The 13,764-nt window shown below is 35.3% G+C and overlaps 1 protein-coding gene and 1 non-coding gene across 2 annotated transcripts in view; one reads left to right on the top strand and one right to left on the bottom strand.

The window, feature by feature from the left end:
- Positions 1-13,764, top strand: part of Smp_197640 (voltage-dependent calcium channel) — a gene marked incomplete at both ends in the record, with an annotated part of 139,292 nt that overhangs the window by 104,038 nt on the left and 21,490 nt on the right. The window contains 5 exons of the mRNA XM_018799762.1: positions 2,603-2,696; positions 3,901-4,073; positions 7,996-8,223; positions 9,563-9,637; positions 12,808-13,015. Of these exons, the coding sequence (XP_018651519.1) occupies positions 2,603-2,696; positions 3,901-4,073; positions 7,996-8,223; positions 9,563-9,637; positions 12,808-13,015 (778 nt within the window). The remainder of the gene's footprint in view (positions 1-2,602; positions 2,697-3,900; positions 4,074-7,995; positions 8,224-9,562; positions 9,638-12,807; positions 13,016-13,764) is intronic.
- Smp_tRNA_00059_Pseudo_TTG.1.1 lies at positions 4,506-4,574 on the bottom strand. The gene has a single exon. It is a non-coding gene (tRNA).

Here is a 13,764-nt window from a genome sequence, read left to right as displayed (position 1 = left end):
TATTTTAACTTCACTCCGCTGCACATCCAAGTGGCTATCAGCCCTCAATGGCCGAGTGGATAACGTAATGGCGTTTGAAGCGATAGGTACTGGGTTCGAGTCCCCGAGTGAACATCAACTCTGAGATGCAGGTACATCCAGCTGACGAGTCCCAAATAGGACGAAACGCGCGTTGTGGCTTCCACTGCTTCTCGCCAGAACTCCAGAAACTCCCTCTCGAAGCTCTTTTCTAGTAAGCAATTTTCAGTGTAACTTTAATTCCATTCAACAATATCCACAATCCCATGCTGAAACATATTCTAATCTTCATCTAATGTTAACAACGTGTAATTGTCTCGCTTTCAGAATGGTTCATTAAACAATTCAGTAGTAAAGTTCATTGTTTCCAGCTGCACGTAATATTTCAGGATACTATCAACCCATGAACACATCTATCTTCAAATATTGTTATTATTGATTAATAGTGATAACGGTGTGACTTGATTTCTGCATTATTCTGTTTGCTCATATGGCAGCAACTTAAAGGATTTGTTTTGTAGAAGTCAAGGAACAATTGGTATTCTAGTTATTTAACTGTTTCACTGATGTTTGGTCCTATAAATCCATTTAACTCATATGAATTTGTACATTCAAGCTTATTTTTACTTGAAATCATTGACCAATAGTGTTGGAAGAAGACGATAAATGATAGAATATATAGACCTTTCAAATAAATTGTATACGGTTACTAACTCTCTCCAAACACTCATTAAAGACCAGTGATTGAGTGAACAGCTGTTATGTCTTAGTTTGATACTCATCATCCATTAACAACTGTTGATTCTAATAAGGTTAGAAATCATCGATCCCATCGGTTTCGCTAGTGATATTGTTCGACTTCACCAGTCAAAGGATCTAGATAGAACTTTCCAAAGGTTAGCCAATAATAACTAGAAAATAAAGAAAAAAATTACTCAATGTTCTTTAAGTTTTACAATATTTGTTTAGTTTAAATTATTTTTACATTTCAACTACCTTGAAAAATTTATTTTACAATAATTGTCAAAATTTTAAATAATATCACTTATTCACCTGGCATTGTTTGTTTGAATCTTCCCATTGATGTTTAAGACTGCAATTGATCATCTTTGCTTATAATGCTTGTAAATTAAGGCTATATCAAGGCAATACACAAAGTATGCACATATGCCAATAAGAGACTGATCAATTGCAGTCCTAAACATTAATGAGAAGATTCAAACAAACAATACCAAGTGAATTCAAACTTCACCCCATTGCACAAGCAAGTGGCTATCAGGAGTCAGTAGTTGAGTGGATAACGCAATGGCGTCGGAAGCGAAAGATGTAGGGTTCGAGTCCCAGAGTGAACATCAACTTTGAAATGCAGGTACATCCAGCTGACGTGTCCCAAATAAAACGAAGTGTCGCGCGTCAAACTTGATTCCACTGCTAGTCACTATCCATCTTTGCTTACGATTACAAATATAGTTTTAATATATTGTTATTTTTTAAAAAACACGTTTTTTTATTTTTTCTAAATAAAATTAAAACCAATCTGTCAAAAAAAATTTTTTTTTATTCCCTCCTAACAATACACAATTGATAATGATCAGACAGAATTGACATTGTCAATATGCTGGGATAAAATAAAAAAAATTAAAAAATAAAAATTCCTAAACAAAATTCAATTATTACCTTAAAATGTATTTTCATTCCGAATTATTTTTTAAATTAAACTTGTTATGACAATTTGGACTTGTCAATATTACACATATCTATGTGCTTATGTTTTGTGTATTCATGCGGAATAGTGAAGTATCAATGATACAAAATATCATTTGACAAAGAATAGATGTCAGAGGGGGGTTTTTGGTGTAGATATTATAGAAATTTTAATGGTTGAGATCATGAATCAATTGGAGCTAGATCACTATGGAAAATCTGCAAGCACTGGACGGGTGTTTCGACCTATTGTGAAACTCCTGAGAAGTGAGCATCCATGATCCCGCCTCATGAGATTCGACCCTAGGACCTATCAGTTCCGCACGCGAACAATTAACCTCTAAACCGCTGAGCCGTCATCCAACGGTATTAATGTTTAACTTCAACCGATCCACAAAATTGAGAGACACATCCACTATTGTCTTCAGTGAGTTGATATCTCACAACAGACCTGGTTGAACTCCACTGTTTGATGTTGATAGAAAATTTAAAATTATGGATAATGTTCTAGTTTAGGTTTTGTTAACTTAAGTGTGAAACTTAGTTGATAACCAGTCAGATATTGTTTTCATGTCAGTCGCCAAATGATATCATAAATGAGAAGTATGCAAACCGATCTCATCTTACAATAATGATAAATCATTTTAATTTTAATTTCGAAGTTAAAATAGAGTTGAGCTAATTTTAGACTGAGTGACACGGTAACTGAGATCTGGTTCATATATGAACTATATAATTCCATTTGTTGAAAAACGTCTTAAAAACTAACGGATTATCCCAAATTATTGAAACAGATTTAATTAATGATATTTCAGTTATTTCAGTTATTCTAATCATCTAATTTATTCTAATTCGAAACATGAAATAAACTTCATTGTAGGGTACAGCATTGCTTACTGTTGATCAACGTAGATGGTTAGATTTGAAAGGGCGTATAAGGTTAACTCAACCTTTACAAATTCCACCACGTCCAAGTAAGCTATTTCATTAATATATTCATATTTTTTTCAAATATCTTTGTTAGTAGTCTAATCATGTTTTTGTAAATAATTATTAACTCCATTAATATGACTTACGCCTGTTACCCCTCGTCGAGGAGCATAGGCCGTCCACAAGCATTCTCCATCCAACTCTGTCCTGAGCAATCCATTCAAGTTCTTTCCAGTTAACATTCATCCTTTTCATATCTGCTTTTATTTCCTGGCGTAATGTGTTCTTTGGCCTTCATCTTTTCCACTTCCCTTTCGGATTCCGAGTTAGGGATTGCCTTGTAATGCAATTTGGTGATTTCTGTGGTGTATGTCCGATCCACTTCCAACGTCTTTTCCTAATTTTCTATTCAACTGGAAGCTGGTTTGTCCTCTTCGACAGAAGCCTGTTGCTGATAGTATCAGGCCAGTGAATGCTGAGTATTTTGCGTAGTCAACTGTTTATAAATACTTCTACCTTCTTGCCGATAGATGTAGTAGTTCTCCACGTTTCAGCTTCATACAGTAGAACTGTCTCGACGTTCGTATTGAAGATTTTCACTTTTAAGTTAGCTGACAGTTGTTTTGAGTGCCATATGTTCTTCAATTGTAGAAATGCTGCCCTTGCTTTGCCAATCCTCGCCTTTACATCTGCATCCGATCCTCCTTGTTCATCAATGATGCTTCCCAGGTACGTAAATGTTTCCACCTCTTCCAGAGTTTCTTCATCAAGTGTGATTGCGTTGGTGTTCTCCATGTTGTATTTGAGAATCTTGCTCTTTCCTTTGTGTATATTGAGGCCTATTGATGCAGAGGCTGCAGCTACATTTGTTGTTTTCGTCTGCATTTGTTTGTGTGTATGAGATAAGAGGGCTAGGTCATCTGAGAAGTCCAAATCATCTAAATGATTCTGAGATGTCCATTGTATTCCGTGTTTCCCTTCAGATGTCGAAGTCTTCATAACCCAGTCAATCACCAGTAAGACTAATGGAAAATGAACTCCATCCTTTATGAAATCATAGGTTTACACTATCAACAAGAACACAACCGGAGTAAAAACCGTTGTTTTTACGCTTCCAATATACCTTCAGCTAATCTCAGTTCATAATCAAGATTAGGATTTGGAATTTTTAAATGAGGCATGTTATGTTTTCCAGTACTACATATCTTCCTTTACTTGCTTTTACACTATTTTTTTCTTTCAAAATAGAACTTCATCAAGAACCTGGTCTAACAAGAAATATAGTCAATCCAAAATCCAATAATTTAGAAAAGAAAAGTTTAAAATTTCGTTGTTTCATCTATGATATAACTCAGCATATTTTATTTAAACGTGCTTCAGCAACTCTTGTAGTTGCTAATTGTTTTCTGCTATTCTTTCCAGTAAGTAATACTGTTGTTGATTTAAATGAACAATGGGACTATAATTTGTAGACGCATCAATGAAATTAAAGTTTCCACGTCTTGAATATCAGCGCAAAATCCGTTCATTGATATGGTTCAATAGAATCTCGGCATTCTAACTGATGTCAGTTAGCGGTGAAAACTCTTGCTCTAATTCCTATTCCTAACTTCTAACTCTAAAACTTAATTATGATTTCTCCTTTGACTCTAGGAAGTAGTCGAATCTTCTCAAGATCACTTTAGCATTACTCAAACATCATCAATCAGTTTTAGACTTATCAATTAAACTAACTATTTAAGTAATTGGTAAGCAAAGATGGGTAGTGGCTAGGAGTGGAATCCAGGACGCACAATACTTCGTCCTATTTGGTACTCGTCAGCTGGATGTACCTGCATCCTAGAGTTGATGTTCACTCGGAGACTTGAACCCAGTACCTATCGCTTCAAACGCCATTACGTTATCCACTCGGCCACTGAGTGCTGATAGCCACTTGGATGTGCAATAGGGTGAAGTTTAAACTCACTTAGTATTACTTGTTTGAATCTTCCCATTGATGTTTAGGACTGCGACTAATCAGTCTCTTATTGGCATATGTGCATACTATGCGTATTGCATCGATATAGCCTAAATTCACAAACATGGTAAGCAAAGATGGATAGTGGTTAGCAGTGGAATCCAGTTTGACGCGTGTTTCGTCCTATTTCAGTAATTTGTTATGATAATTTATATCAGAAACTGATCTCAGCTGACAAAACATTGAAAACCTGATTGAAGTGTGTGGGTATTTCGTTCTATTCTAACGAATGCCTAATGTTGAGAAAAGTTGTCGAAGATCTTGTAAAAAGCTATGAACAATGAAGTTCACTCATATTGACTATGAAAATACTAAATCTCCACAAAACCCCTTCTGATAATTTATATAATCGTATACTCACTAGTGACCGACTTCGAGAAGTACATCCAGGAGTTCTAGTTAGAAGCAGTGACCAGTGGAGTTCAAACCACGACTGTCGTGAGATATCAACTCGTTGAAGACAATTGGTGAACGGTTGCTCAAAATCGTGGGTTGGTTAAAGTTAGACATTAACACCGTTGGATGCCGGCTCAGTGGTCTATCGGTTAAGGGCTCTGGCGCGAAACTGGTGGGTCCTGGGTTCGAATAACGCGAGTGCGGGATCGTGGATGCGCATTGCTGAGGAGTCCCATAATAAGACGAAACGACCGTCCAGTGCTTTCAGGTTTTCCATGGTTGTCTAGCTTCAATTGACCCACGCTTTCAACTGTGAAAATACTAAATTCTCCACAAAACCCCTTCTGATAATTAACAACGTCCTCGTGATTTAAATGTTTGTTTACCATGAGTCCGAAAATTTCTAGACCCATTCTTGGCTACGTAATTGCTCGCGCTTGCTCGCTGATACTTATTCATGTGTTTGTAGCTTTGTGGCCTGCATCATTTGATAAAAATGGTAGTTGCAGATTCCCTTTGCCTTCTGAGTTCATGCATCAATAAGATTTGTATTATAACGGTAATGGAGGTGAAAGATTAGCATAGCATTGCACTACAAATTTTCATTCATTGTTATTAATTCCTTAATTCTTTCGTTATTCTCAAGTATCTTGTTCCAATCTGTTAATAATAGAACTAATGTTATTTATGTAATATATCAATGAGAATAAATTGAGGGTGAAACTATAATTTATGGACAACCTTTGAGTAACACTGAAGTAACTTTGAGAATGTCCACCTAATAACTGGAATTCAATGAAGGATTTGAATTTTGATTTACAATTGATGGTTAAGGTTAGGAATTAGATTTAAGAGTTTCACCAACCAAAATATCAAAACGTTATTTAGCCGAATGGATGAATAAATTTCTCGCCAATATCCAAGACGTGATATCTTTAATTCCATTAGACCATCCAAATATTATAATCTCAGTGAAATTTGAATTTCTGACTTATCGCAAGTCACTTCATCAGAGTAAAAAATAAGTAAATAACCGGATTAAATTGTAAACAGGATCAGGGCAGAATACTAAGTTCAATCGAAATCAATTCTAGTCTGATTATGTCAATGTCATGTGAATTCTTAGGTCAAGGTGACTCTGTATGAAAAATTTTTGTTTTTATTTGTGTGTATGATTCTTGGGTATGAAAAATGTGTAATATATAACATGAAGAATTAAGACTCCTCAGCAGTGCGCATCCACGATCCCGCCGGCTCAGTGGTCTGTTGGCTAAGTGCTCGTGCGCGAGGTTGATAGATCCTGGGTTCGAATCTCGCGAGGCGGGATCGTGGATGCATACTTCTGAGGAGTCTCACAATAGGACGAAACGGCCGTCCAGTGCTTCTAGGTTCTCCTTGGTGGTCTAGCTTCATCTGACTCATGATATTAACTATATAAAGTTACTAAAATCTCTACAAAACTCCCTTCTGATAATGAAGAATCGGGGTTAAAATTTGAGTATGAGTGTAGATTATGTTAACAATGAACACAGTTAAATGTGGTTGTTTGGATAAACAATCCATGTTGAATGAAGATTCAGATCCTCTTTACTATTTAGGACAGAGAGACCTAGTATTATATAGAAGTTTTGACCATTCGGTTCTCTTTCTAGCTGGAAAAATCTTTCTGAATTGTTTTAATATTTTGAATAGTCATTTAGTGGTTACTGAAAATAGCGCCACACGCTACTGTCAATTTAATTTGTGAATTTCTCAGATCTAAAAGAATATTAGATCTTTTTATGTACCTTAACTGTTCCTTGACATGAGCCAAAGTTTCATTATACAATTCTTCAACATAGAACGCATCACAAGAGACACAGCCTAATATGAAAACAAAATTTACTTAGATGTAAACAGTATCTTTGACGTAATTCAAACGAAAGCATCTCAATGAGTGCTAGTTACTCTACAGAACGCTTTAATTCTGTATGTTTTCAAGATGAATTGTAATTCCTTTGTCGTACAGTAACAGTAATGTAAAACTACTGTAGCAATCCAAGGTATTTCATTAGAATTTGTACTTCACGATGGATCGTTTGGTTTTGTTATATTTTGATATATTCCTTTATCAATTGAACGTAGTTTCCATTGAGAAATGACGTGTTCATTCATAGTTGAAATCAAGAGTCAATTGAAACTGGACCACCATGGAAAACCTGGAAGCACTGCTTGACGACCGTTTCGTCCTATTATGGGACTCCTCAGAAGTGCGCATCCACGATCCCGAACTCGCGAGATTCGAACCCAGGACCTACCTGTCTCGCGTTAAAGCACTTGACCGATAGACCACTGAGCCGACCAGCATCCAACGGTGTTAATGTCTACATCCAACCAATCCACGATCTTGAGCAACCGTTTACCCATTGTCTTCAGTGAGTTTGATTTCTCTACAACAGACTTCGTAGAACTCCACTGGTCACTGCTTCCCATTAGAACTCAAGGAAATATCTCTTGAAGTCATCCACTAGTGAGCATAAGATTATTATCAGAAGGGGTTTTGTGAAGAGAATTTAGTATTTTCACAGTTGAAATCATGAGTTAATTGAAGTTAGACCATTATGGAAAACCTGAAAGCACAGGACTGGTAGGTCTTGGGTTCGAATCTCGCGAGTTCGGGATCGTGCGTGCGCATTACTGAGGAGTCCCATAATAGGACGAAGCGGCCGTGCAGTGCTTCCAGCCTTTCCCTAGTGGTCTAACTTCAAATGCCTCATGATTTGAACTATGAAAATACTAAATTCTTTCCACAAAACCCCTTCTGATCTATATTCCTTCATTTAACACAATCTGGTCTATTTATTTATTTTATATTATATTAGGGATATTTCAGTAAACTCTCTAATATATTCTAACCAGTATTATATCTTCGTTTTTATTCCATTTATTAGTTTAATGAATTAGGTACTGAAAGATCCAGTTGGGTTAAACCAAGATATCAAATTCAAGTCTCTTTAGGTATTATATTTACCTTATTCTTTTGTATTGAATGTTTATTAAAAATTATTGCACTGAAATTTGGAGGTTATTGGCAATCGAAACGAAATCGTTTTGATATGCTTGTTGCTGTACTTGGTGTAACATGGATTATTTTACATTTTATATTACGACCAATTCCTGTAAGTGTTAATTAATGCTGCATGTTTTATTTTTTTTAGTATTGATTTGTATGAGGGCTGTGATAATAACCGGGTACTCAAACCGAAGTAGGTGGTTTTCTTAGGGAGCCACACCTGGAGCCTTTGACTTGAAGGTTTAGTCCACAAGGCTGTAGAGCAACGTTAATGGATGCAGCCTCATGGTAACCAGTGACCAATAATAGGTTCACATGTCGTTTGTTCCTTCAGTATCCTGTAACTTATGTGCACCATTGTTTTGATCCAGAGTTTTTCAACTCTCCTAAGTGGACTCTCCGTATCCATCAACTCAGTTAAGGCGCTGGACATTCGTTTTTCGTTCTTCCAATATCTTAAACAACATCCTCACCGCGTGAACGCAGTGAATAGGACTTCCCTGTCAGCGGCTGTTTAAACGTGGCCATATGAAATAATTTCAAGAAGGAGAGCTGACTCTCCACACCTTCAACGGTACCAAGACATTGGGGGCAATCAAGGGTGTAAAATTATTAACAAATTACTGGTTTATTTTTTATTGCACTCACTTGAATAATAGCATCTAATAAGGACTCACAATGGCAGTCAATATTTTATTTAAAAAAGTTATACCCCGTTTCCAGATTTTGACATACATAGTTAAATTAATCTTCCACCATTTATTTAATATTGACTTTATAATTCATTCACAAAACCATACATAACAATGTAGGCCCTTGCTTGAGAGCTAATTGCAGAACAAAATGTTTCTTCGTTGAGCCTTTATGTATGAACATAATAAGATGTAACATTGTAAGTTTTATGTTTAATAAATAGCAACATTTTCCAATAACAATTATCCTTATTAGCAACAATGGATAGCGGCTAGCAGTGTAATCCAGTTTGACACGCGTTTCATCCTATTTGGGACTCGTCAGCTGGATGTACCTGCATCTCAGAGTTGATGTTCACTCAGAGACTTGAACCTAGTACCTTTCGCTTCAAACGCCATCGCGTTATCCACTCAGCTACTGAGTCCTGATAGCCACTTGCTTATGCGATGGGGTGAAGTTTAAATTCACTTAGTATTGTACAGGTACATTTATATCCAGCTGACGAGTCCCAAATAGGACGAAACGCGCGTCAAATTGAATCCCACTGCTAGGCACTATCTATCCTTGTTTATAATGCTTGTGAAATAAGGCTATATCGAAGCAATAGGCACAGTATACATATATGCCAATAAGAGACTGACCAGTTGCAGTCCTGAACATCAAAGTAAACTTATCATTATTATTTCCAGTCATCTAATTATTTATTCACAATATTTTCTTTGTTGTTCTTTTCTTTTTGTTTCTTTAAAAAGGAAAAACATATGATAAGTAATAATTTCGGTTGGTTTGTTTTAATGTTGAGATTTTTCACAATTGCTGGAAGGCATGTAAGTTGGTGTAACGTGTAATATTATTTCAGTAGTATTTATTCATTTTTATTTATTAATTAAAACCAAAACAAACTTTCATAGTTGCAGGCGTGAGTCATTTGAAACTAGACCACAAAGGAAAACCTGGAAGTACTAAACGGCCGTTTCGTCTTATTGTGGAACTCCTCAGCAGTGCGCATCCACGGCCGTCCAGTGCTTCCAGGTTTTCATTGATGGTCTAGTTTCAAATGACTCACGCTTGCAACTAAGAAAATACTAAATCTCCACCAAACCCCTTCTGATAAAAACAAACTTCTCGCATGTTGTAACAATATTTCTGAATTTTAACATTTTTTTTTCTTTTTTCGGGGAAAAAAGAATTTTCATGATGGATTTGATTATAACTAAAATACACCCCCCAAAAATCAATTTTCTCATCTAACACGATATCGTTTGATGTAAATAATTTTTGAATTTAACTAATATTTTTTTAGAAAGGGTGTTTTGTGGAGATTTAGTATTTACATAGGTGAAAGCATGACTCAGGAGTCTATCGGTTAAGTGCTCTGGAGCGAGACTGGTAGGTCCTGGGTTCGAATCTTGCGAGGCGGGATTGTCGCACTGCTGAGGAGTCCCACAATAGGACGAAATGGCCGTCTTGTGCTTCCTTGTTTTCCTTGGTGGTCTAGCTTCAATTGACTCATGATTTCAACTATGAAAATGCTGAAATCTCCACAAAACCCCTTCTGATAATAATCTTATGCTCACTAGTGGATGACTTCAAGAGATATTTCCTTGAGTTCTAGTGAGAAGCAGTGACTAATGGAGTTCAATCAGGTGTGTTGTGAGATATCAACTCACTGAAGACAATTGGTGAACGCTGGATCGTTTGAACTTAGACAATAACACCATCGGATTACATTTGAGTCTATAACTATTTACACAAATCTTTGTTATCTGACTGATTGAGAAACTGTAATTCGTGACGCTCAATCGTGTCAGGATTGAAAGTTAACTACTTCCCTTGCTTTCTGTTTGTTTACGTTTTCACATTTTATATACATTCAATCTACTATTATGATCTCTTATCTAGTTCATTTCATTGAATACCAGTACATCATCGCTTAATTATTGTCTATTACATTTAATAATGATGTTCATAATTCTCTCTCCATACTTCAATCACATTTATTCTGATTGCTAATTTCATGATCATATTAAATCTAACATTTGATTTACAATATATGGTACATACTAGTTAATTCATTGTCAACAAACGCTAATAAAAACGTCACTCATGCCTGCTACTCCTCGTGAAGAAGCATATACCTTCCATCAGCATTCTTCATCCAACTCTGTCCTAGATAATCCTTTCTAGTCCTTTTCAGTTGCTGTCCATCCTTTTTAATTTCGGCTTCAGATTCCTATCGTAGTGTATTCTTTGGTCTTCCTTTTTTCCTTTTCTATTCAGGATTCCAAACAAAAACGTACCTTACTCACAGTTTGAAACGCATAAAGTTGTGTGACTAGGAATTCCCAACAAAAAAACAAGTACATTTCCATCTGTCTTTCAATATTTCATCAATTGTAACTACGGCGTTATAATAATAATATCAGAATTAAACGAATATCTAAACTCAATTAACTAAGAGTGTTCATAAAACAACTAGGCCCTTTCATGCATTTCTATAGTAAGATGAAAAGATGGAGTTGATCTGAATGATGGGATATATTTAAGTCAAACATTTCAAACAATCTGGTTGTATGCGTACTCATCAAGATAGTTATTGTAAATAGTTAATAAAAGTCATTTAAACATACGTCCATGCAGTTTATAGGAAAAAAATTAGAAACAAAATGGCAAAAAAATGAAATGATATGAGAAGAATAAGACTTCTACCCGAAGTTTGTACTAATGATGTCGTTCAGAAGGATGATGAAAGCTCCACGACCAAACCATTCAGCTCAGTGAATAACACTCCATCAAAATAAGTTATTAGTTTATAAAATAGATTAAAGATTATCAAGGTAGATTCAAAGTTACGGAAGATGACTTCTTCAAACTTACAAATGTAAAGATAACATTACATATACAAACTTTCCAATACTATTTTAAGGTTAATTGTAGAATGTATTTTAACTATGTGTTTGACTATCGATGATAATAGTTTTCTACTTCCTCTTTTTCTAAAGTTAAGTCACCATAATGACGTTTAGGTACACTTTTTTTTATCATACAATAACGTCATCTAATAATTGTATGACAATTTTTGTACTTTTATAGGTATCATTGACAAGTTAATCATATATTTATAATATCCCAATGAATACAAAAGTTTTCTGATGTTTCGTGACTCAATGTAAGCCACTTCTTCAGAGAATTAATAACCAAATTAAAATCAACTCGAGAAGACCTTACTATCTGTTACGTCCTCGATCTGTCAACCCACTTTCGTACCGATGATAACTTGTCAAATGTAGATTAAGACCTTGACGCTATAGGCTGACTGAGTTCGAAGCGGGGGTAGAGAGACGAAAACTATTCTATCCCTGATTGGCTGACAAGCACGCGAGAGAGAGAGAGAGAAAAGACAAGACAACTGGAACACTACTCGCTTTATTCCATTCCGATCGGGTACCTGAATTCCCAATTCAGATTAGTGTAAAAAGATACATGAATAAACAGGTGACCAACCTGACCACAACGTACAATAATTGGGAAAATACAATTATGTCCAAAACTAGGGGATTAGAGTAGAAAATAGAGTACAAAAGCTCACGTCTAAATTACAATAGCTTTGAAACAGAAAATGCTATGTCAGTGAATTATACATCAAACGAAAGCTCATGATCTGTAGAATAGACTAGGGACAAAAGTAAATATTACAGTTTTATAAGCTTTGAATTAAATGAAATAACGTCCCCCCAAAAAGTAGCTTCCGTAGTTTGTTAAGGTTTCTTGTTTTGCTGTTCACATCACTATCCACCTGAAGTCGGTTAATTATAATTTATTTATTTATTTACTCTGAAGAAGTGTCCTACACTAAGTCACGAAACATTAGACCAATCTAATCTTACTACTCATTAAGTTATTACAAATATATTATTAATTTCTGTAATTGTTTTCATGACATAATTATAGCTCTATTCTATTCTGCTTTTTTTTTATTCGATCTTCTTTATTACAGGTTACATTAAAAATGTTAATGTTAACTGTTGTTATGTCAATGTATAAATCATTATTTATTATTATGAGTATGTTTTTATTAATGATGGTTTATGCATTAGCTGGTGTTATATTATTTGGTTCTGTTAAATATGGTGATAATCTTGGTCGTCATGCAAATTTTCATAATACATTTAGAGCTACAGCATTATTAACAAGAATTGTAACAGGTAATATTGATTTTTTTTCTTTTTTTTTAAAATCTAAAATCTAAGAACTTTCTTCTTAATTAGAATGTATAGTATAAGGACGGCTCGTCGGTAAACTCTAGGAAGCCTTAAGAAGCCCAGAAAGAGTCGCAGACATTTCATTCAATCACTGCTAGGGGAATATTCTAGAATGTCGATGTGTAGCTTCCCCATTGGATGGATAAGAATGACCCCCTATGTGCCTATTGGTTGTCTGAAATGATGATTTACTCTCAGTCAAAAAACTATAAATACGTGAGATTTCTGTACTATATTTCGACACTGTTTTGGGGGAATAAACTTCCTACTTACTAGTCTTCTGTTTTCTCTCTTGTGATGTTGCGGGTTCTATCGTTCAAGTAGTCTAGTAGTACGCGGCATAGTAAGAATCAAAGTTCTATATATCACATTTAGTTTCATAGTAGTAGGGCGCTGAGTTGATGTAAGATTCATTAAATGAGAAGAATTTGTTCTCGTAAAAACTCAGCGAAGTGAAAGTGAAGTAAATCCAACGTTTCACTTGGCAATCTGGTCCAAGCTTTTTCAAGAAAATATTTCCTTGGATGAAACATTTCAGCTTTACCCTATCCTATATATTCACATGTGTTTGTATTCAAGAGCTTCAACCAAGATGAAGTAAACTGAGTCATTGAATCAATAATCGAGAATGAAACTAGATAACAGTAACATGATTTCAGTAAGAATTTAAACAATAATCGGTTGAATGGTGT

This window comes from Schistosoma mansoni, chromosome 3 (assembly GCF_000237925.1).
Source record: "Schistosoma mansoni strain Puerto Rico chromosome 3, complete genome".
NCBI classification, from domain to species: Eukaryota; Metazoa; Platyhelminthes; class Trematoda; order Strigeidida; family Schistosomatidae; genus Schistosoma; species Schistosoma mansoni.
This window is presented reverse-complemented; position numbering and strand designations above follow the sequence as displayed.